This window comes from Eschrichtius robustus, chromosome 7 (genome assembly GCF_028021215.1).
Source record: "Eschrichtius robustus isolate mEscRob2 chromosome 7, mEscRob2.pri, whole genome shotgun sequence".
In the NCBI taxonomy this organism is placed as follows: domain Eukaryota; kingdom Metazoa; phylum Chordata; class Mammalia; order Artiodactyla; family Eschrichtiidae; genus Eschrichtius; species Eschrichtius robustus.
The window spans coordinates 134,740,759-134,762,559 of NC_090830.1; the positions used below are offsets into that span (position 1 = coordinate 134,740,759).

The following is a 21,801-nucleotide window of genomic DNA, read 5'->3' on the forward strand; positions in this document are numbered from 1 at the left end:
GGGAGGGTCAGGAACAGAGGGACACAAAACAGGCTCCCAGGGCTCAGCCGAGAGGCTGGATGAGAGGAACACTTCTGGCCTTGGATTGCCTTCTGAACGTGTTTAAGAAAGGGAAACTACGGAATGGGAGAAAGTATCTGCAAATGATAGGACTGCTAAGGGGTTAATATCCAACATATATAAACAGCCTATGCGACTCAACGTCATAAAAACAAACCACCCGGTTAAAAAATGGCCAGAGGACCTCAGTAGACATTTTTCCTAAGAGGACATGCAGATGGCCAATAGGCACATAAAAAGATGCTCAGCATCACTAATCATCAGGGAAATGCAAATCAAAACCACAATGAGATATCACCTCACATCTATCAGAATGGCTGTCATCACAACGAACACAAATGACAAATGTTGGTGAGGACGTGGAGAAAAGGGAAGCCTTGTGCACTGTTTATGGGAATGTAAATTGGTGCAGCCAGTGTGGAAAACAGTATGGAGGTTTCTCAAAAAACTAAAAATAGAACTACCATATGACCCAGCAGTCCCACTCATGGATATATATCTGGATAAACCAAAAACAGTAATTCAAAAAGATACATATACCCCAGTGTTCATAGCAGCATTATTTACAATTGCCAAGATGTGGAAGCAACCTAAGAAGATGTGAGATATATATATATATATATATATATATATATGAATACCACTCAGCCATAAAAAAAGAATGTGTTGCCAATTTGCAGCAGAATGGATGGACTTGGAGGGTACTATGCTTAGTGAAATAAGTCAGACAGAGAAAGATAAACACTGTATGATATCACGTATATGTGAAATCTAAAAAATACAACAAACTAATGAATATAACAGAAAAGAAGCAGACTTACAGATATAGAGAACAAACTAGTGGTTACCAGTGGGGAGAGGGAGAGGGGAGGGACACTATAGGGGTAGGGGATTAAGAGGTACAAACTATTAGGTATAAAATAAGCTACAAAGATATATTGTACAACACAGGCAATATAGCCAGTATTTTATAATAACTATAAATGGAATATAACCTTTTTAAAAAAACGGCTGAGAAGAGGATATTGTAGACTTTGAGTTTCTAGAAACATTTTTACAATTTGGGTTAATCTGCAAGTAACCACTTCCTTTTAAGTTTTCCTTATAAAAGCCAATTAATGACAATGGCTGTCTCCCTGGAGATGGGCCATGGCACCATCATTGGTGCTAAACCCAAGACGGACCAGACCCTCTGTGCTGGCAGATTTCAGCTGCATATTGAGCCAGTGATCAGTAGACTATGGCCTGACACCTGTTCTTGTAAATAAAGTTTTATTGGAACGCAGCTGTGCTCACTTATTTCTGTATTGTTTATGACTGTTTTCGTGCTTGGGACAGAGACCTTATGGCCCGCAAGCCTAAAATACTTATTATCTGATCCTTTGCAGAAAACAGTTACCAGCTTCTGCTTTACACCGTTCTTTAGCAATTTTGAACCTTTTACTATTTTTTAAAATTTTATTTTATTGAAGTATAGTTGATTTACAATGCTGTCTTAATTTCTGCTGTACAGTGAAATGATTCAGTCATACATCTATATATAAATACATTCTTTTTCATATTCTTTTCCATTATAGTTTATCACAGGATATTGAATATAGTTCCCTGTGCTATACAGTAGGACCGTGTTGTTTATCCATTCCATATGTAATAGATTGCATCTGCTAATCGCAAACTCACGATCCATCCCTCCTGTACCCCTTTTCCCCTTGGCAACCACAGGTCTGTTGAACCTTTTACTATCGAAGAGATAGTGTACAGGTCAAATAGTATTTCATGGGCAAAACAAATATTTAAGAAACAGACCGTCTTTTCAATGGTGTTGTACAATCTGTAATCAACTGTGGTCCCGGGCAGCTCTTCTATAGGTGATGGGCTGAATGAAACACCAGCTTTGGTGGAGTGGGGATGGGCTTTAGGGAGGTTGAAGCCACACAGAGAGGGAATGCCCTACAGGAATTTGGTTTCCACATCCTCAGGTTAAAGAAAGGAGCTTCTGCTGCAGCTGCCATCCCAGATGTGCCAACATCTGGCTCGGGGTGCAGATACACTAGCATTTTGTAGCTAATTAGGTGTTGACATGTGCTGTATTTCAGTGACACTTATTTTGTTAATATACAATGGTATGATGTGACAAAGAGACGATGGAAAACTCTATCCAGAGACCGTTCTTCTCTAGAATGCATCACTGGTCCACTTTCTGGTGAGAAGGAGGAGTTTTAGCAACTCCAGCCATGGATCCATCTAATCCATGGTACCAGTCACTGGCAGGGGAGGAAATCCACCTTTAATTAAGCAGCAGGTGCATCTTATTTTAGTCTAGAGAAGTTCAGTCATTATGCATCCATATATTTAATGATCTTCTTGGTTTGTCACCATGCAGGGATACAAAGTTCGTCTAAAGATCTTGTAAATTCTTTCACATTCTAGATATTTTTCTACAAGTTAAATTTTCTGATCAGTGCCTTGTACTATGACTCTGGAACAAGTTGATGCCTTGTGGTCTTGGTAGAGAAAACTGCATTTTAAATTTTAAAAAAAAACAAAGTTCTTCCTGGTATTTTTCACAATATCAAATCAGATTTCAAAAAACCTCCAAATAATCATCGTTTTTGTCTTCAGGTTTGAACAAGCACATGCACTGTTCATGAAAGTGTGGACAATTTTGATCTAGATTCCGGGCTGCTAAGACCACCTGGTCCGAGGTGTCTGCCCGTGCCAGGCTGGGCGCCTTTTGCCACAGCATCAAACAAGTCTCTCTCTCTCTCTGTTTCTCTCCCCTCTGCCCAACCCAGCCCTCAAGTCTGGACGACAGAAGAGGCAGCCGTCCCCGGTCCATGGTCCGATCCTTCACAATGCCTTCCTCGTCCCGGCCTCTTTCTGTGGCCTCTGTCTCGTCCCTGTCATCAGACAGCACCCCTTCCAGGCCGGGCTCCGATGGGTGAGTCTGGCTCAGCAGCCAAGGAGGGTTGGGAGGGGCTTCGAGGAGCCACCCAGGGCCCTGGGTTTGTTTCATCACACCTGAGAGGATTTTTAAAAATCAAAATTCTCTTTGAAATGGAGACCATCCAAGACTTTTACAATCATGGTGCCACTAAGACTTGTAGAGTCTTGTGAAGTTTTGCGAAAAAAATTTCTCGCTTTGGGTACCACTTCGGATGAGGTTTCCATCAAACTGTAAAATCTCCAGGTGAGTGTTCAGTCCTTTTCAGCAAGTCCCGGAAGCAGTGTGATGCATTCCTTGCCAGCTGCGTGCTTGTACTTTTCATCTCTTGCTCACTTCCAAGGTGTCACGCTAGGGCAGGACTGTCACACACAGGCAGGCTTCCTTGAGAGCTGGCAGGGCCACCTTCTTTCTACACGATCTCTTTGGAGACCCAGTTTTGCTCTTGAGCACCGGATGGCACAAAGCAACTAAGAAGGGATCAAGAACGGAACGGACGGGTAAACATTTCATTGAGCTCCCACTGTGTCTCCTGCAAAGAGAACCTCATTATTGACATGTTTGTGTGCTTTGTGACTAGCATATATGAAAAGTTTGCTCTGATTATACAGAAAGAAAAAATGTCACATGCAATTTAAACAGTAGAGAAGAACTTCTAATTGTTTTGCTGTTGAGTTTGCACAGTTGCGTGTTTGTCCAAGCCCATTTGGTTTACAATCCAGCATCCCATCCTATCAAACCCACAGGCTCCTGGCCCCTGCGACACGCAGACACAAACTTCCAAAGCGCCCCAAGGGACAGCTCCAACCCAAGTGCCCTTTGTTGCCGACGACCAGTGTGCCCAATGAAGGATGCCAAACTGTTCCCACGTTTTTTTCCTAACAGTAATTTTTATCAGTGTCTGCTACTTATAAGGCCAAGTCCATATGGAAAACCTCAATTTAGAGGTATTTAAATCAGGTGTGCTTGTCACTGAGAGCAAGATTGCTGAAGAAACTTAATTCAACTTCTCCCCAGGTAAATCCCCAGGCTAGTTATAAAAAGGTTTTTATATTTCCAGGAACGTAGGGGTGAGGGCAGAAAGTGATCTAGAGGTTTTAGATGGAAGAGTACTGTCCTGCACTTTGAATACATGAGTGGGAATCGTTGTCTCCACCCCTGGAGCCGTATTTGTTTAACCTTGAACTAGAAGGCATCTTTATTAGAGTCGAGATTTTTGTTCATTCTCGGCGTTACCACCCTTCACTGCCTAACGGATGTGGAGAAAATGAGGCTTTGGTCTCAAATGGCACCAGTTAGGTGCAGAATAAAGTTCGTCCTGTTGGCAGTTGGTTCTCATAATGTGAAAAATTTAAAGCTCAGCCTTTCTCTTGGTTCCTTGTATACTCCTCTGGATTTCACAGCACAGGTTTTCCCCAGAGCTTTAAGATGTCCACTAATCCTTTGTTTCCCTACGTTAATTATCCCAAGTTCTGCCAAACCTAGAATAAAATCATGAAGATTTTTAAATTTTTATTTATAGTAGAAGAGATTTAATATTTAACACCTAATGGGTGTTGATTTAGTAGTTATTGTGTATCCAACTGGAAAAGTCCAGATGCCCAGAAATGCCTTAATAATCAAAGTCAACGCTGGTGTATTTCATTATTTTCAAGTTTTTATTATGCAAAAATTTCAGACATGTACAAAGGAGACAAAATAGCATAATGAGGCCCTGTACCAGCCCATGAGCCAGCCTCAACAGTGATCAAATCCTAGCCCACCCTCTCCCTCTTCCATATTATTCTGAAGCAAATCTCAGACCTCATATCATTTCATCCGTAAACATTTCAGTGTGAATTTCTAAAAGGTAAGAATTTACCAAAAGCACAATCATACTACCTTTAGCACATGTAAAAAGTGAACAGTAATTCCATACTGTCATCAAATGTTGGTTTTAATTTCCAGTTGGGGCATAAATGGCTTTTTTCTTTTCTTTTTAGTTTGTTTGAAACTGATCCAAATAAGAGCCCCACTTTGCAGCTGGCTGCTGTATCTCTTTAGTTCTCTTTTAATCAATAGATTTCCCCTTCTACTTTTTTCTTTTCATTTCTTTTCCTTGTAATTTATTTGTTGAAAAAATCCAGGTTGCTTCTGGTGTCGTCTGGATTTTGCTTATTGCATCCCCTACAGTGTTATTGACTGTGTATCTCTGTCTTTCATATTTCCTGCAGATTAGTGGTCACATCTAGAGGCTTGTGCACATTCAGGCATGATTTGGGGACAGGATGACTTCAATGTTCTTCCATTCAGAACGACATTCGTGTCTCTCTCCCTTGCAGTGACGTTAGCAGCTATTGATAATCAATGCCTACATTCAATACCATTACTGTTCAAATCCTGCTGACCTTCCAATTTTTTCTTTTTTTTTTTTTACAAAATGTAGCAGATGTGATTCTTGCTCTCAGCAGTCAGCGTCTTCTATGGATTTGAAATGTGCTTTTGTGAATGATCCATCTAAGTGTTGACTTTCATGTTACCTCTCCCATGTTGGGGAGCCAAGGTGCTGGAATGGTCTTATTCAGAGCAGTGGTTTTGTTCTCAATGTCCCGTTCACAAATAAGTTTGAAAGAAACCACAGCTAGGATGGCAATGTGACGGGCTTTCTAGATTTCCTTCTCTTAAAATCAGTGCCCCCTTGAAGAAGACACTTCAGTCTCCAGGTGTCTCAGGAAGTCAGGCTTGGAAGGTCGCAGTGAGGACTGGGGGCTCCCAGGGGCAGGCTTGGGACCTGGCCCCTTATCCTGACAGCCCGCGTTACCAGGGTGGGATTTGCCCTCCCACGGGGCTCAAGGGCTGCCTGACACTGGGCAGCTCAAGGACAGGGAGCTTCCGTGAACCCTCTCAGCTGACCGCTTTGCTTCTCTTAACCATGTGGGAATGATGGGTAGACCACAGTTCAAAAAACACATTTATCAGAAATCACAATATGGGCTGTTTCTCCTATATGACTGTATGACTCTAGCTTCTTTTAAGAGATCATATCTCTTCTTAAATACCATTTTCATTCCATTTCATTTTGTGAAGGGGGACATCCAGCCCATGGTACTTAGAGGTTGTGGAGACTCACCAGAAGGTGGCAGAGCTGAGACCCAGAATCTCTGTCTCAAGCTCAGTTTTCAGCTAAAAAACTCAGGGCATCTCCACATCCTTGCAAGCTGGAATTGGCTTGTTTCTCACTGAGCCATCAAAGGGTTCTCAAATGGAAGCTACCTGTGTACCGATACAGACATTTCTTTGCATTAGCATCTGCCTATTTCTCCTCATTGCATTCGTGAATATTTCAGTATGACTCTCTCAAAGGTGAGGGCTTCCCTTTTGAAACAGACCCCAAATACCATCCTCCCGTCGTAAATCAACAGTAATCCCTGAATATAATCATCCCATATCCAGTAAGACTTCACATTTCCTTCATCATCCTGTAAGTGTTCTATTTTTTTTTTCCAATTTGTTTTTATAGACATTCAAAACTATAACCATTGCAGTCGGCAATGTGTATCTTAAGTCTCCCTTGACCTTCCTTTTAAAATCATTTCTTTCCTTGTAAAATTGGGCATTTCCCAGGGAACACCTGATTCATTTTGAGTGACTTTACATGGAGCTGCAGGGCGAAAAGCAGTGGCTGTCCTAGTAAGACGTCATTGATTTAAAGAACCATTTCCTTTAGGTTTGCTCTGGAGCCCCTCCTGCCAAAGAAAATGCACTCCCGGTCCCAGGACAAGCTAGACAAGGACGACCCAGATAAAGAGAAGAAGGACAAGAAGAAGGAAAAAAGGAACAGCAAACATCAAGAGATATTTGATAAAGAATTTAAACCCACCGACATTCCCCTGCAGCAATCTGAGGCTGTGATCCTTTCAGAAACGGTAACTTCACAGGGAGCTTTCCCTCGCTCCGCGGTAGCTGCTGGGACCTGTCTATGCTCCACATTTAGCCAAGGGGGCTGTCAATTGGGTTTCATTGCATTGGCTATGAAATAGTCATTTGAAAATCGGGGGTCTCTCACAGCTCTCCCCTTGTATAACTGGTGCCGTAGGGCATGCAGAGGCGCAGAGGAGAGCTGCATCTCTCCGGAGGATGCTTGTCTTTGCCCCCATGCTCCAGCCTCCATCCCACAGGGGCTGGGGGCAGGGCCAGCCATCAGCAGGCCCCACATGGTTCTAGGCTCCACAGCAAAGTTGGACTTGCTTCCCTTAGACATCCAGATATCTCTGGAGATGAACAGGATGCTTTTGTTGTCAGAGAGCAGTACTGCGGGCCAGCTAACGCTGTTCCCTTGCCCCTTCCTGACCAGAAATCACTAAGCCACTGTTTCTGCCCGAATGTTATAATCTGCTCAGCTGGCATCCCAGAGCCCCTTCCCGCTGGGCTGTGCCAGCTGTACACAGGCCCGTGTTATCCTCCAAGCCTCATGTGCTCCATGCCTAAATCCCTTGGCCATCTTTCAGAAGGATTTTCAGGGACTTAGCATGACACGTGCTGGTGAGTTGACATTAAAGATGGATCCCAGGGAATCTCGTTCATTCCAGAGTCTGGGGTTGTGTGACGGCAGTGAAACCCAAGCAGCATGCTCTCCTCCCAGGGCTGGGCCCAGCAGCGCATAGCAGCGTTTGGAGTCTGGGGGCAAAAATGAGACACAGACAGCTTCTGGGGTGAACTGTATTCAGGACGTGCTGTTTGTAGACTGGAGACAAAATAAAGAAGAGGCTCTCCGAGGCCGTCAGCTTCAAAGGTTAAGTCAGGCTTAGAGCTGCCTCCCCCTCAAAATGGATGGACGTTTGCCTGGACGGTGGCCAAGAAAGTGCCTGCCCCCTGGGCAGGGAGTCCATGACCTGTCCCGGCTGTTACTGAAGGGCTGCTTATCAAAGGACTCAGGTGGGACCACCGTTTAATAAGATATGCTTTACTGCTTGTTTATATCTTGAATACCAGAGGGTATGTTTCATCCAGACCGCATGCCATGGAGACCAGCAGTCACATGCTGCTTGGGTGTTTAGAGGTGGAAGGGAAGACCCCAGAACCACGACGCGGTCTTCATGAAGGCAGATGCCCTTGCGAGGCCTTTGGACACAGCTCGGACTGCAGCTGGGCTTTGGTGTTTCACTGCAGAGTGCAGGTGGCCCAGGGTGTAGGGCCCGGGGCGGGACTGGCCACAGGCTAGCATGAAGTGCCCAGGTGCAACCTCACGCAGTGGGATCCAGAGGTTTCTGATGAACCCGCCCCTGCCCCCTGTGCTCTGTCCACTCTTCTGGAAAGTTGGGAGGCCAGCGACCCTGCTGGGACTGGCTGGCACCCCCCTCTCTCCGGAGTCCAGACACCATCACTGGGTGGGGGAACGAACAGCAGCATTTTTTGAATATCTACTAAGTGCAGACCCTGTGCAAGTCTTTCGTACATTTTAATTTAAGCTCCACTTTAAGACGTTAAAACCGAGGACCTCAGAGAATTTGAGCCACGTGGCAGAGTTGAACAGAATTAAGTTGCGTGCAGAGAAGGGAAAGGACGTGCCAGGCTCAGCCATCATCACAGTATAAGTCTGTCCCTCCCCGCCGTGGCCCTGCTTTCCCGCGAAGATAGGCTGAGTTCAGCACAAAGTGCACCCCGCCCCCCGTGGCCGGCCCGGGCTACCCTCAGCCAGTCCACAAGAACCCACCAGCGTCAGAGCACAGAACCTTGACCCCGCTGTCGGCCTCTGAGGAGTCTCAGACTAAACACCGCTGCAGCTCCAGGGGCTAGGCCTCCTGACCTCTCACTGGAGGCAGACTAGCTGCTCTTGTCCAGCCCAGGTACCAGTCTGTCCTTGGGTTACAGCTGCTGGCAAGGTCTGTGAGTCCAGCTAGGCACCTGGAGTTTCCTATTCAAGCCTCCGTGTGCCTGCGACCGGCCAGGTGCTGCGGGACAGAGCAGGTGGGCTGGTGGGGCCCGTGAGAGGGAGGGTTACTGAGTGGTGGCGGTAGCCCCATTCCCTGGGGCGGCACTGGGCTTGCCCTGCTCTGTGCGCCCACCTGGCCGCCTCGTGCTTCTGCAGAGGTTTTCTCTGTTCCCTCCACGGGGCTGGATTCGGCTTCCTGCCTGAGTTTGCATCGTCAACAATTTCATGACCTCTAGCTAAGCCTCTCAGAGTCTGCCTGGGGCAGGAGGGGCGCCTTCCACGTGCAATTTGCATCTCACCAGTAAAATGTCCCCTGCTCCCCGAATCGTCAGAATGTGCACTTATGGGATGGGGTGGGAAGGATGGCAGGAGCACCTACGCAATCCCTGAATCCCCGTCTCCAGCCCCCATACACACGCACCCGAGGAGAAGCCCAAGCTCGGCAGGCTGTCCCAGACCTCCCGCAGCAGTTGAGCTGCAGGGAACTCATCGGTTTCTGCAGATGAGGGATGACACCTGGTCTCCGGTATCTCCTTCACTGGCATGGGATAGTTCTGGAAGTCAGCCTGTTGGCCAGTGTTCCCTCAGTCCCCCGTTTACCAAAGGGCTTAAGCCTTCCTCCCCTCCTTCCAGCCTCAGTAGCCTCCAGGGAGGTCCTGCCTTTGCAGACCGCTTAGAGGCACATGCTGCCGCCCACCGTCTCTGCAGCTGACCCTCACCAGCAGGCCCAGGAATCAAGCCCCCGGAACCAGGCCCAGAGCCCTGCCCTCCCGCCCTGCCTGTCCTGGAGCAGAAATCTTGATTCCTCCTTCTCAGCTGGGTTAATAACTTTCCTAATTACTCCTACCTTGGAGTATTTTGAACCGCTTGTGTTCCCCCAGGCCTAATGATCTGAGACCAGGTTGTAAGAAATAGATAAATAGAACACCCCGATGTTACAGATGCAGGAAAAGGCTTAGGTGGGAAGAGTCAAGTGCATCTGAAAGTCAGAGATGGGGAGGAAAAATGCAATGAAAAGTGGAAAGAATTCCTACTCAGTAATAGCGTAGCACGAGAGAAGAAACAGGAGATGAATAAAGGAAATCCTTCAGCAAGTTTCTAGATTTTCACATACCTGCCAAGAAAGACCAAGAAATTAGGCGCCTGAGGCATTCTGGTCACTGAGCAGGTCGTTGAGTCCACTTGTGACCCTCTGGAGCTTTCCCTGTGTGCTCTCACCCCCACTGAATGGCACACATTACATTTATGTCCAGGAAACATGTGATGTGACATCAACCCCAGAGTGGGTAAGGAGATTATTATGAAGCCTGTATCAGTTTGCCAGGGCTGCCGTAACAAAGTACCACAGGCTGGGCAGCTGAAACGACAGAGATTGATTGTCTCACGGTCTGGAGGCTGGACGTCCAAGATTAAGGTGTCAGCCGGGCTGGTTCCCTCTGAGGCTGTGAGGGGCATCTGTTCCTGGCCTCTTCCCCAGCGTCTGGCGGTCAACCAGCAGTCTTTGGCCTCACTTGGCTTGTACAAGCATCACCCTGATCTCTGCCTTCATGTTCCCGTGGCGCTGTCCCTGTGTGCATGGGTCAGGGTCCAAATTTCCCCCTTTTATAAGGACACCAGTCATATTGGATCAGGAGCCCCTGTAACGACCTCATGTTAACTTGACCATCTGCAGACACCCTATTTCCAGATAAGGTCATATTCGCAGGTACTGAGGGATTAGGACTTCAACATAGGAATTTTTGCAGTGAGACAACTTAGCCCATGACAGATCCTAACTAAGCTCTTTCCGGCCCTCTGATGTAGATAAGTCCCCTGCGGCCCCAGAGACCGAAGAGCCAGGTGATCAACGTCATGGGGAGTGAAAGGCGCTTCTCGGTGTCGCCGTCCTCACCGTCCTCCCAGCACACGCCTCCTCCGGTCACACCGAGGGCCAAGCTCAGCTTCAGCCTGCAGTCTAGTAAGTGGGACACTGTCCGCATTTGAATTCCTGCTGTTGCTCTGCGACCTCCCCCTTGATCGAAGTCTCTAAAGTTAGACCCACCCTCTCTGTCCAGCAGATGGTGAGAGTTTTGACGAGCACCTGACTTCCTGGGAATGTCCCCGGGGACTAAAGCAAATCAGGCCAAAGCCCAGTCCTGGGCTCCTGCGCTCCCTGGGAGGAAAGCATGGGGCCCGTTCAGCTCTCCAGGCCTCCTGTGTGCTGGGGGTAACCCGAGAGGCATGTGGAATGTCCCCCATTTCGTGTCACCAGATAATGCAGCCCAGGGGGGCAGGGTGGGGGGTTGTGGGCCTTTTTGTGTCCAGGAGGAATGGGAAGGAAAGAAGCCCTGCCAGGCTGTGCTGAGGGGCTAAGGGTAGAACTTACTTTCCAGTTTTGCCTGATTTCTAGGGCCGCTTGATATATCACCACAGACTTGGTGGCCTAAAACACCAGAAAGTTACTCTCTCACAGTCTGGAGGCCAGAAGTCTGAAATCAAGGTATCAACAGCCTTGCTACCATGTAGAGGCTCAGAGGGAGAATCTGCCCATGCCTCTTCCAGCTTCTGGTGGATTCCGGCAGTCCTTGGCATTCCTTGGCTTGTCAACGCATCACTCCAATCCCTCCCCCCGCTTCCCAGGCCTTGTTCTCCGTGTTTCTGTGCTCTGTCCTCTTCTTACAGGAGACTGGAGATTGGGTTTAGGGCCCATCGTAAATCCAGGATGATCTCCTCTCGAGATCCTTAACTAATACGTCTGTAAAGACACTATTTCCAAAGAAGGTCACGTTCTGAGGTTCTGGGTGGGTGTGAATTGTGGACAGATGCCGTGGAACCCACTGCAAGTGGTACCCGGCTTTTCACCACTAAAGTCAGGCCGGCCGGAGAGGCGACATCCTGGCAGGAAGAAAGTGGCAGGGAGTGAGGGCAGCAGCAGAACGAGGGCGGCCGGAGAAGGAGGATGGGGAGGACCTCCCTGGCGGTCCAGTGGTTAAGACTTCACCTTCCAGTTCAGTGGGTGCGGGTTCAATCCCTGGTCGGGGAGCTAAGATCCCACATGCCTCGTGACCAAAAAACCAGAACACATTAAAAAAAGAAGCAATATTGAAACAAATTCAATAAAGACTTTAAAAATGGTCCACATCAAAAAAATCTTAACAAAAAAAGAAGGGAGGGGGGACGGGGCACACCAGCCTGAGGAGTGGCTTGTGCAGGGCAGCAAACAGTTGTCCTCAGCATCTGGTTTCTTCTTGCCGCAAGGGGACAGCGGAATCTGGAGATGGTCCATCTGGTCGGGAGTCAGGGCTGCCACAGTGATGAGCCTGAGAGAGCCCCGCGTTTCTGGGCTCTGGAAGGTCGATGGTCTCCTGGTGTGTCCTAGTTCCACATCCTTGCACTATATATAACCAGTGATCTGCTTCAAAAATATTTTAATTTTTTTTATAAATAGCTAAAAACAGGCACCACTGCAGCTGCTGTGGAGAACACTTTAGTGGTTCCTTGAAATTAAACATAGAATCGCCATAACCCCCAGCAAGCCCACTCCTAGACATTTACCCCAGAGACTTGGACACAAGGACTCAAGCACATTCTTGCACGCGAATGTTCATGGCTGCATCATTCACAACAGCCAGCGGGTGGAAACAACCCAAGTGTCCATCAGTTGATGAATAAACTAAAATGTGCATCCAGAGAAGTACCCATGCAATAGAATATGATTCAGCCATTACAAAAAAAAGTTCTGGTACATGCTACAACATGGATGAACCTGGAAAACACTAAGTGAAATAAGCCAGGACAAATAGTATATGATTCCAGGTATATGAAATAGCTGAAATAATCAAATTCATGGAGACAGAAAGTCGATTCGAGGTTATCGGGTTGCGGGGAGAGCGGAGGGGGAATTATCACTTTCAGGGTAGAGCCTTTGTGTTTGGGGTGATACAATTGATAGTGGTGATGGTTGTGCAACAGTGTGAATGTGGTCAATGCCACTGATTTGTACACTTAAAAATGGTTAAGATGGTAAATTTTAAATAAATACCATAATAAAAACAACCAGTCACGAGGGCAGTCATTCAATCAGAGACCACCTTCTTGCTCCTGGATTCGACTGCAAGACTTCCTTATAAATTGACACAACTCTTCCTAGGAAGCACTTTCCTAGTGAAGGGTTTTTCATCAGATGCATCATCGGGGAAAACTTTAGAAGAGACCCAACAACAAAAATGTCAGTTTTTCTCTCTTGAACATAAATGACAAACAAATTATTTCTAAGAGTCTCAACAAAGGTTGAGAAAGTATATTGCCTTAATGATCACTCCTCTGTCTGAAAACAGCTCCTTTTTGGTTCGCTTTAAAAATGGTACTTCCCCTTGGCTTACTTAAAGCACCAGCCGCAGCGGCTGCTACTGCTAATAACTGCATTTCGTACAATTGGCTTTTCCTGGTGTGAGAGTTTTGCAAGGCAGGTGGCTGGTTGTGAGCTGTGTTCTTAGACTTGGCTTTAGTGAAGCTCCCCGGCTCATAACTGCAGGACGCCTGGTGCAGCGTCCCGGCTGGGCTCTGAAAACTCCAGGCGTAGACAGTCCTTGTGACCCCAAGCTGTGTAGATGCCACCGAGGCAGAGGGGCCTAGGAGGGATCAGAATGGTCCCAGGTTGGGAATTCCCTGGCCGGTCCGGTGGTTGGGACACTGTGCTTTCACTGCCGAGGGTCCGGGTTCGGTCCCTGATTGGGGAACTAGGATCCCACGGGCCTCAAGGCGCAGCATGCATAAATAAATAGATAGATAAATAGTAAGTAAATAAATAAACAGTAAATAAAATAAATAAATAAGGGTCCCAGGTTGACGTGGCTGTTTTTCCAGTGGTCTGATCTGTCCTTTAAGCTCAGGTTTTAGGCATCTCGTGATAGTTGGTATTCTCTTTCTAGAGCATGCCCTTCGGAGGCGATGCCACCCCTGGCCTTCTCTGCCCCCTCTCTGCTCTCTTTGCCCTGTTGACAAGCATTTCTGGGAGGAGAAGGGGTTCCCGCTTCCCTGCCACTCCTGAGAGGGCACAGAGCCGCCGTGTGTGTGTCCACGCCTGCTGGGGGTGTGGGTTTGATTCTCATCCACCCTGTTTCCCAGGTTTGGAGCTGAACGGCATGACCGGGCTGGACGTGGCTGAGGTTCCGCCCCCTCTGCCTCTCAAAGGCACCAGCGCAGACTACGGGACCTTGACCGAGAACCTGGACCTGGCGGGCTTGCCGAGCCCCCTGCCCCCTCCTCCTCCTCACCAGAGGGTAAGTCAGGACTCGGGGAGGGGGTTGCTCACATCCTTCTCTGCACCAGGTAGAAGCCCCTCCTTCCTGGCGTTAGCGTGTTTACTCCGGGCAAGCCGAGATGTGATTCCGAGCAGAGGTCACAGTGGTTGGAACGCCGGCGCGTGTGGTCTGTCGTTCTGTGTCCTCGCTGCAGGGACGCACTTTCCCACGGGGGCCACAGGACAAGGCAAAGGGGGAAGAACTCCAGCCCGTGGATCGAAGGGCCACTCTCGTGACCTTGGAGGTCACTGCACTTCTTAGGAAAGTGTGGTGTTGAGAAGTAGCTTTTGTATGAAGAGGTTTGTCTGACTTTTTAAGAAGCTGGCCGATGCCACACATGGTGGGGGGCCTGTGCTCCTGGACACCAGCCTTGCCCTTGAGAAGCCCTGGTCCCGGCAGTTCCTCCAGGCAGCCCGCCTTCGCACCGCCCACTCCCGGGTGGGGACAGGCACTTGCTGCACAGAGAATCTGCAAAGGAGAAGCAAGGTTGGGCAAACCCTGTTCCCCGAGGCCACCCATCCCTAGCCACACCTCTAGCCCTGAAACCTACCCCACCCCGTTTAGAGTCGGGGTGCTGGCTGCCGCAAGCATGGTCAGCCAACTCGAACCCTCGTCAACACTGGTGCCCAGGCTGGTCCCCCCTTGGAAACCGTCATTAATCGTGTCTGATGTGCTCACTGCTCTGGCCTCTGGGCCTGCCTACTTATGCAAACGTCAGCTAAAAGTCTGAAAAAAACACCCAAACCTGTGCCTCTGTTACCAGCTCACAGCTCTAGAAACATTCTTTTGAGATCCCCCCGCATTCTCTCCTGCTTCTAAAGGCTGCTGTCACACAGGCCTCTCCTTTGTTCGCTGGCCCGGCTGCGTGCAGAGGTCCGCGTGCCCACGTGAAATGACCCAGCAGCGCCGGGAGATCCGCATCCAGGTTCATCCCTCCCCCGGCCACGCTATTCACAGCCTAATGAAATTAAAGCCATGCAGACTGAAGAGTAGAATATCCCCGATCACACGTGCAGCTGGTCAGCCTCTATAACGTAATTACACGGCAACAGAACTCCTGTAGAACGTCGAAGACGTGAGGTAGTTACGTGGCCACGATTCTTTTCGTAACAGCAAGGTGTGTTTCTTCCCCTTCTAAAACAATATAAATCCTACATTCTTTTTTCTTTTTTTTTTTTTTTTTTTTTAATGGAGACTTTTTCACTGAGCTTTCTGCAAGTTTATTACCTTCTTGTGAGAGGAGTGGAAGAAAGAGGGGATTTATTGACAGTATATTTATTCGATTATTCCTTTTGCGTAAGAAAACCAGACAAGCAGTGGGGCTTCCTCTTTGGTGCTGAAGGGGTGGTTTGTCCTTCCGAGGCTACAGTGCCTTTCGGATCAGCCCTCTGTCCCTCGAGATTCCATGATGGGGGACCGGCCGGAGAAGGGACCAGGTGCCCCATGATGGCTTTTTAGGAAGCTGGAACAGTTTGTAGCAACTAAGGAAATGTAAGTCTGACCCTTCCTGCAGATTTTCACGACAGGTTAGAATAAAAAGAGGTGCAGGGAGTTGAGAGAGATCGTTGATTGGTTGGGGTGTTGTTTTCCTAACAGTGTAGTTAACTGATTCCATCCTGATTTTCATATCTTTATTTTATCGGAAAAGCAAGAGTGTCCCCCAGGTCTCCCTACACTGACAATTCTGAACTTGGAAGTGTGAGCGAGTCCATTTTTGTTACAAATCAATTCAGGGGCAACATTTGATGGTCTCGGTTTCTGGGACACATCATCTGAGTTACTGCTGCCACCACTGTTGGGGGAAGGACAAACATGCACAAGCTTTGGCTCCATTTATAAAGGGGTGTGAGTTCCATGAGATTAATTACCCAAGTCGCCTTGCTGTCGGTGTCTTGTGTGACGTGCCTGCAGCTGAGTACCCCTTCAGGAGGCATGCCTGTGGGTTCGGGTGTCATCTCTGGAAGCAGCTGGGTTTCCAGGGGTGCCTCCCTTTCAGGCCCCAAGAGCTGTTGTGGGATCATGATCGGTTTGCCCTCCATGGGGGCTGACCCATGTCCTCCTGTCACTCTCATTGATCAGCCTCGGGCTTACAGTCAACTCTCTCTCTAGTTGTTGCCACTTTAAGCTGTCACTTCTTTCAAAATGGCTGTTACGACCAGTCGTCCGAGCTCTCAAGCCGCTCAGTGGTGACAAGCCCACCATGCACGTCTCTGGCACAGAGGGCAGTTCCGACCGTGGCCCGGGCCCGCGCCGCTCACACCGGCCCGCGCTGTTGACTTCCACGTGTCAACAAGCAGCTGCCTCATCAGAGCCGGAAATCGGTCTTTCTTTTGACCGTTCATACCAACTTAAAAAGATTTACAAGTCTGTTCTTTTACTTGCCTGGTTACAGTGTCTAAATATCATTACATCAGTTCTGTGTTTCCACATGGATTCTCTTCTCTCTCTTAAGCCCTAGATCACTTCAGTATCTGTGTGTCTCAGAATCAGGAGGAAATTTGGGCAATGAGTTAAGACGCGGCTTCGTCACTGTTCTGTCCTCGAAACTTCTTTTCTCACGTTGAGCTAAATGTGGACCTCCCCTTGAGAGGCTGTTAACAATCCACTGTCAGCCTTAGTTAGAGGCCAGTGCTTTGTGATCTCTTTCTGGTTTGTTGTACCTGTGGCGTGTGCCCACTTATCCTGGTCTGTTCATTTGTTCCTCTGCTCATTCATTCACTCATTCATTCATTTGTTCACTCATTTCTTTATGTATGTGGTCAACACACGTTGACCTCTTGTGCGTGTCACGTGCCCACCAAGAGCAAGGCCACCAGCTGCCCTCCATCATTCACAGCCTGACAGGTACATCCCGTTTCTCTTATCGCCGTTACGGTTGTAAATCCATTCTTGAGAACCTAAGGCCAACTGTGGCCCATAAGCCACGTCCAGCCCGCCGCCTGTCTTTGTAAATAAACTTTTACTAGAACACAACTGCACCCATTTCTTGATAAACTGTGCTCCCCTCGTGAAGAATTTAAACATCCCCCTAGCCTTGTTCATCCTCCTCTGTTTACAGTTTGGGAAGAGACTGTGGATGAGAAACTACCTTGTCGACGGGTCACTTGGATGGTGGCCACAGGTGCCACCATCACCCACTCGCTGACCCTCTCTCACGTGGCCTTTCCATTTCTGAGAGCAAAGCAAGCCTCTCACTCACCCACCCACCCATGGAGAGCATCTCCAAGGACTTGTTTGTCCCTGAACCATTTCGGGGCATCTTCAGGGGGCATGAGGAGGGACCTCTGGGTGGTCCTCACCCCGGGAGGCTCAGCTGTGACATGACCAGGCTGCCTGGCTGGCCCTGGGTCCTGCTTTGCCCACATTCACTTGTCCTTAACCATTTCAACTGCCCGCTTCTGAACCCGGTCCATTTCCAGGGGCCCTTAGGTCAACAGCACGTGGATTTAAAACCACCACCCAAAGAGCAGCGGTTACACGTCTCAGGGGCTGTGCAGACGTGTGACGTACCACGTGTGAAATAGTGGCCGGGGCCACAGCCACGCGGTCCTGAGTGCGGCCGACCGGCTGCCGGCCCCGAGTCACGAGGAGAGGGCAGTTCCCACCCAGGGCTGCAGGTCGACTTTCCCTCACCGCCTTACCCCGCCGGCTCAGAGCCCCCCTGGAGCCTCCCTCGTTTTCTGTCTTCCAGCATCTCCCCCCTCCGCTGCCCAGCAAGACCCCGCCGCCGCCGCCTCCCAAGACGACGCGCAAGCAGACCTCGGTGGACTCCGGGATCGTGCAGTGAACGCGCAGCGGCCGCTGGAGAGCGAGCTGGTATCCTTCCTCTCCCTCCGCATCTTCTCCCACGCCTGGCGTTTACCTCATTGGGCCTGTGATGTCTGATGTTTAGTGCAATTGCTTTTCCTTAACAGGAGTTCGTCTCCAGCCACGGAGTGAGAGGGCTTTAGCACTGGGGAGCGAGGTGGATATGGGCCTGGGACGTGCTTTTATGTTTAGCAAAGTCGGAGGCTTCTGAGTGTGTCCGTCTTGAGAGAGCCTAAGTCTTGCCCAGAAGTCCTTTCTTTTTGTGCCAAATGACGCATTAGCAAAGAGGCCAGTTGACCTGAGTGGAGCGCAGTAAGGAGAGCTTAGGCCTTCACTGCAGAACTGTGTAGTAACAGTTTAGGGACCCTCATCTCTCGAGGCCAAACCCCGGCTGACTCTTGCAGGATGTTTTATCAAACCCTCCTGGCTGCACCTGGTGGTGTGACTTTTTGTTGGTTGAGTGTCCCTTCAACTTACATCGGGCAACTAAGGTCAGCCCTTTCAGGGAAGTTCCTGATTTCCTTGGGTATAATTTAAAATAGGGTACTTCTCCGCTACTGAGCAGTTACTAATTTTATGGAGTGGAGACACCATTAAAAATACTGGGATCAAGTGGAAAAATAAATGAGCATAGGCAGATCGATTTTCTCTCCTTTTCAAAAAACAGAACGTAGACCACAGGAGATGGTTTTAATTGGGTGAATTCTTCTTGTGCTCATTCTGTACAGAAGTTTGTATATATGAGGGTCTTTAGAACTTGTTTTAATTTTTGTGGTCCTTCTGTTTATTGTGATACGTGTCCGCAAATGGTTCCCAATATGTGTTCTTAACGTTTAACTGAGGGAAGTGTAAAAAAAACCCAAATTAAATTTTCTTGGGTTTTTTTCCCCCAAAGCTCGTCCTAAAAATCATTGTCGACAATGATTTAAAAAAAAAAGAAAAAAAACTAACTTAGTATAACCTAATATTTTTATTCTATCATCTATATTTTTTTATTCACTATAATCATGATATTCTTCTAGTAGGCTCGAAAGTTAATCCGTGACAACGAAAAATAAAATGTCATTTAAAAAGACTCGCAGTGTCTGACATACTATGTTTTTATCCCTTGATGTAAAATCTAAAAGCCGCTGTTTTCTATTTTGCTTTCTTAAAGAGCTTTGTGACGCACGTTTATCTGTATGTGCATCCTTCTCAAACACCGGTCTTAATCATCTGTGTTTAATTGTCTCTGACTTGGAGGCCAGATAGCACCCACATGCCTCTGCATGCGTCTTTGCATGTCCTTACAGACAGAGCAGACCTGAGCCTAGCGAAGGCTGGAGCTTTCTCCCCTCAACCCAACCCCGGGGCCCTCTGGCTGCACATTATTTGCATCTCCTTTTAGCCTTTTCAGCTGCTAATTTGAGAGAGGGCTTTGTTTACTGGGGTGTGTCATTGCACTTGAGAGGCATCAGACTTCTTAGCTTTCTCTGAATCTTAGGTGGCAAGAAACAAAGAAGGCGCTGGGGTCCTGCTTTCCATCCAAATGTGTCCCTGGTTATAAACACAAGGGTGTGACTCTGCCCCTTCTGACCAGGCCTCGAAGGAGGCTGCTGCGGAGCCCCCAGGAGGCTTGGAGGATCCTTCTCTGGTTCAATGGCCGGTCCCCAGTTTATTCGAACTTGTAAATATCCAGTCCACCCCCCAGGGAATTTTAGGCACACGTGAATATGGAATTTTTTTCTTCTTGAATTTTTACTCTTTGACCAACATGAATATTCATGCTCCATTGAGTATGTTAGAAACCAGATATTATCCACCATCCTAAAGTAATTGCAGGGGCACACCCACCTGGGAGGGGCCAGCCTCTGGCCGCGGGTGATACTTGGATAGTCAGTATTTCACTTCGTGGAAGCTCTAGCCGAAATTTATAAAAATAGTTCCTGGCCCTATGGCAATGGTTGTTCTTATTCTAGAACAGCATCTGGGTTCTAGTTCTTGCCCTGCACCACCGCGTCCCCCAGGAAGTCTCCCTGGATGATCCCTGGACTGCACACTCCGCCCGGGTCCCCCCTACCCCCGCCCCCTGCCCCCCCCCCCCCCCCCCCCCGCCACCATGTCCCCATCCCCCCAGCCGCCGGAAATTCCACGCTGGCCTCCAGAGCTGCCAGGTACGTGGCAAACACAACAGTTAGGAAAGGAAAAGTGGACACTTTTTACAGGTGTTACAGAAATTTCCTAATATAAATATGAAAGTATATTTACAAAAAGTGAACTTCTCAAGCTAGGCAGACACATTTTTTTTTTTTTTTTTACCTTTTAAATCAACATGGGCTACAAAACTACAGTCAAGGAGAAACTGACCTCTGTGTCATCAAGTGTCTTCTGGAGACATTCCTTCTAGAAGGAGGTTCGAGGGGACAGCTTGCCTCTCTAGATGCACTAATGTATTCCTTTTACTCAGAAACAGTGTTTCTCAACCTTTGTTCATAATTGCCTCCCAGGAGTCTTTTTAGACATTTTTTTTTTCCTAATCATTCCCTCAGGAAGTTTTAACAGTACGGATATGCTATACATCTATTTACATACTTTATGACTATCTCTGCTTTTTACATTGACAAAGTAAGATTATTGTTTTGTTCCCCAAGAACCAACTTTCATCACCTTCGGGTGATATTGCCTCGTTGAGAATACTTGCTTTAAAACAGGAATGGTGAGGGTCTTATTGTCTATTTTTGCTTTGATGGCCAGGAAGCTCAAAGCCAAATTTAGCTCTCACACATTCAGTTAAATTTGGTTTTATTCTTTTGTCTTTCACAATACTTCCTCGTGTATTACAAATCCATCTTTAACTATTCAGTTTAACATGTGCTTTCCCCAAATCTCTATTAAAAGAAGATAATATATAAGCTATGTCTTACAAGTGTAAAATTTTTTTCTTATTGAAAAACAACCCTTGGTGCTTGAAGATTGCTTCCTAGTATTATATTTTAAAAAATTATTTTTTAATCAATGTTAAGATTATTCTTTAATGTAAAGATTTGATCTCTTTCGATTCCTTACAGATTTTGCAGATTTTGTTATCTTCGGCTCTGGATTTTTTTTTTTTTTTTTTATGGCATTGGACTTTATGTTTTATGTTCACCGAAGTCTTTGTTGGTGTAATGGATTTTGGCTTTTGCTTTTTAGTTCTAATTACTTTTTAGTATTTTACTTACTTTTTAAAGTCTATTTGGGGACTTTTACTTTTTTTTTTTTTTTTTTTCCGATCTGCCTTTTCTGAATTATTTAAACTCTGCTGTTTAGTTGGTGATGACGGTAACAGGAAACGTGGTGAGCCAATAACCCTTCACAGGTCCTGCGAAGGCCTGCGTGCAGTGAGTGGCCCAAGCTTGCGAGGGGAGGCGAAAAAGAACTGTGTGGGACGGGGGGCACAGCAGAGTTCCTTTTGATAATACTGAGTTGTTATAATAACAACTCAGTTGTTATAACTGAGTTGATAATACTGTGTCAGCCCTGGACAAAAGACCAACAATGGTTAGTTCGTCTTACGGGTCAACTCAGCTAGGCTCTAGCGCCCGGTTAATCAAACGTCAATCTAGGTATTGCTGGTAGGTGTGGTGAACATCGACCATCAACTGACTTGAAGTAGAGGAGGTGACCCTCTGTAATGTGGGTGGGCCTCGTCTAATCAGTCGAAGTCCTTCAGAGCAAGACCTGGGGATTCCCAGAGAAGAAGAAATTCTGCCTCAAGAGGGCAGCATCAACCCCGCCTGCATTTCCATCCTTCCCTACAAATTTTTAGACATGTCAGA

The 21,801-nt window shown here is 47.6% G+C and overlaps 1 protein-coding gene across 2 annotated transcripts in view; it reads left to right on the plus strand.

Moving 5' to 3' along the window:
• The window catches only part of DOCK1 (dedicator of cytokinesis 1), a 525,198-nt gene extending 506,163 nt beyond the window's left edge, over positions 1-19,035 (plus strand). The window contains exons 48-52 of one of the 2 annotated variants that reach the window (XM_068548757.1): positions 2,856-3,001; positions 6,711-6,909; positions 10,719-10,872; positions 14,022-14,176; positions 17,889-19,035. In XM_068548757.1, the coding sequence (XP_068404858.1) occupies positions 2,856-3,001; positions 6,711-6,909; positions 10,719-10,872; positions 14,022-14,176; positions 17,889-17,984 (750 nt within the window). In that variant the 3' untranslated portion in view covers positions 17,985-19,035. The remainder of the gene's footprint in view (positions 1-2,855; positions 3,002-6,710; positions 6,910-10,718; positions 10,873-14,021; positions 14,177-17,888) is intronic. The other variant, XM_068548758.1, reaches the window with a different exon arrangement.
• The last annotated feature ends 2,766 nt before the right edge of the window (positions 19,036-21,801 follow it).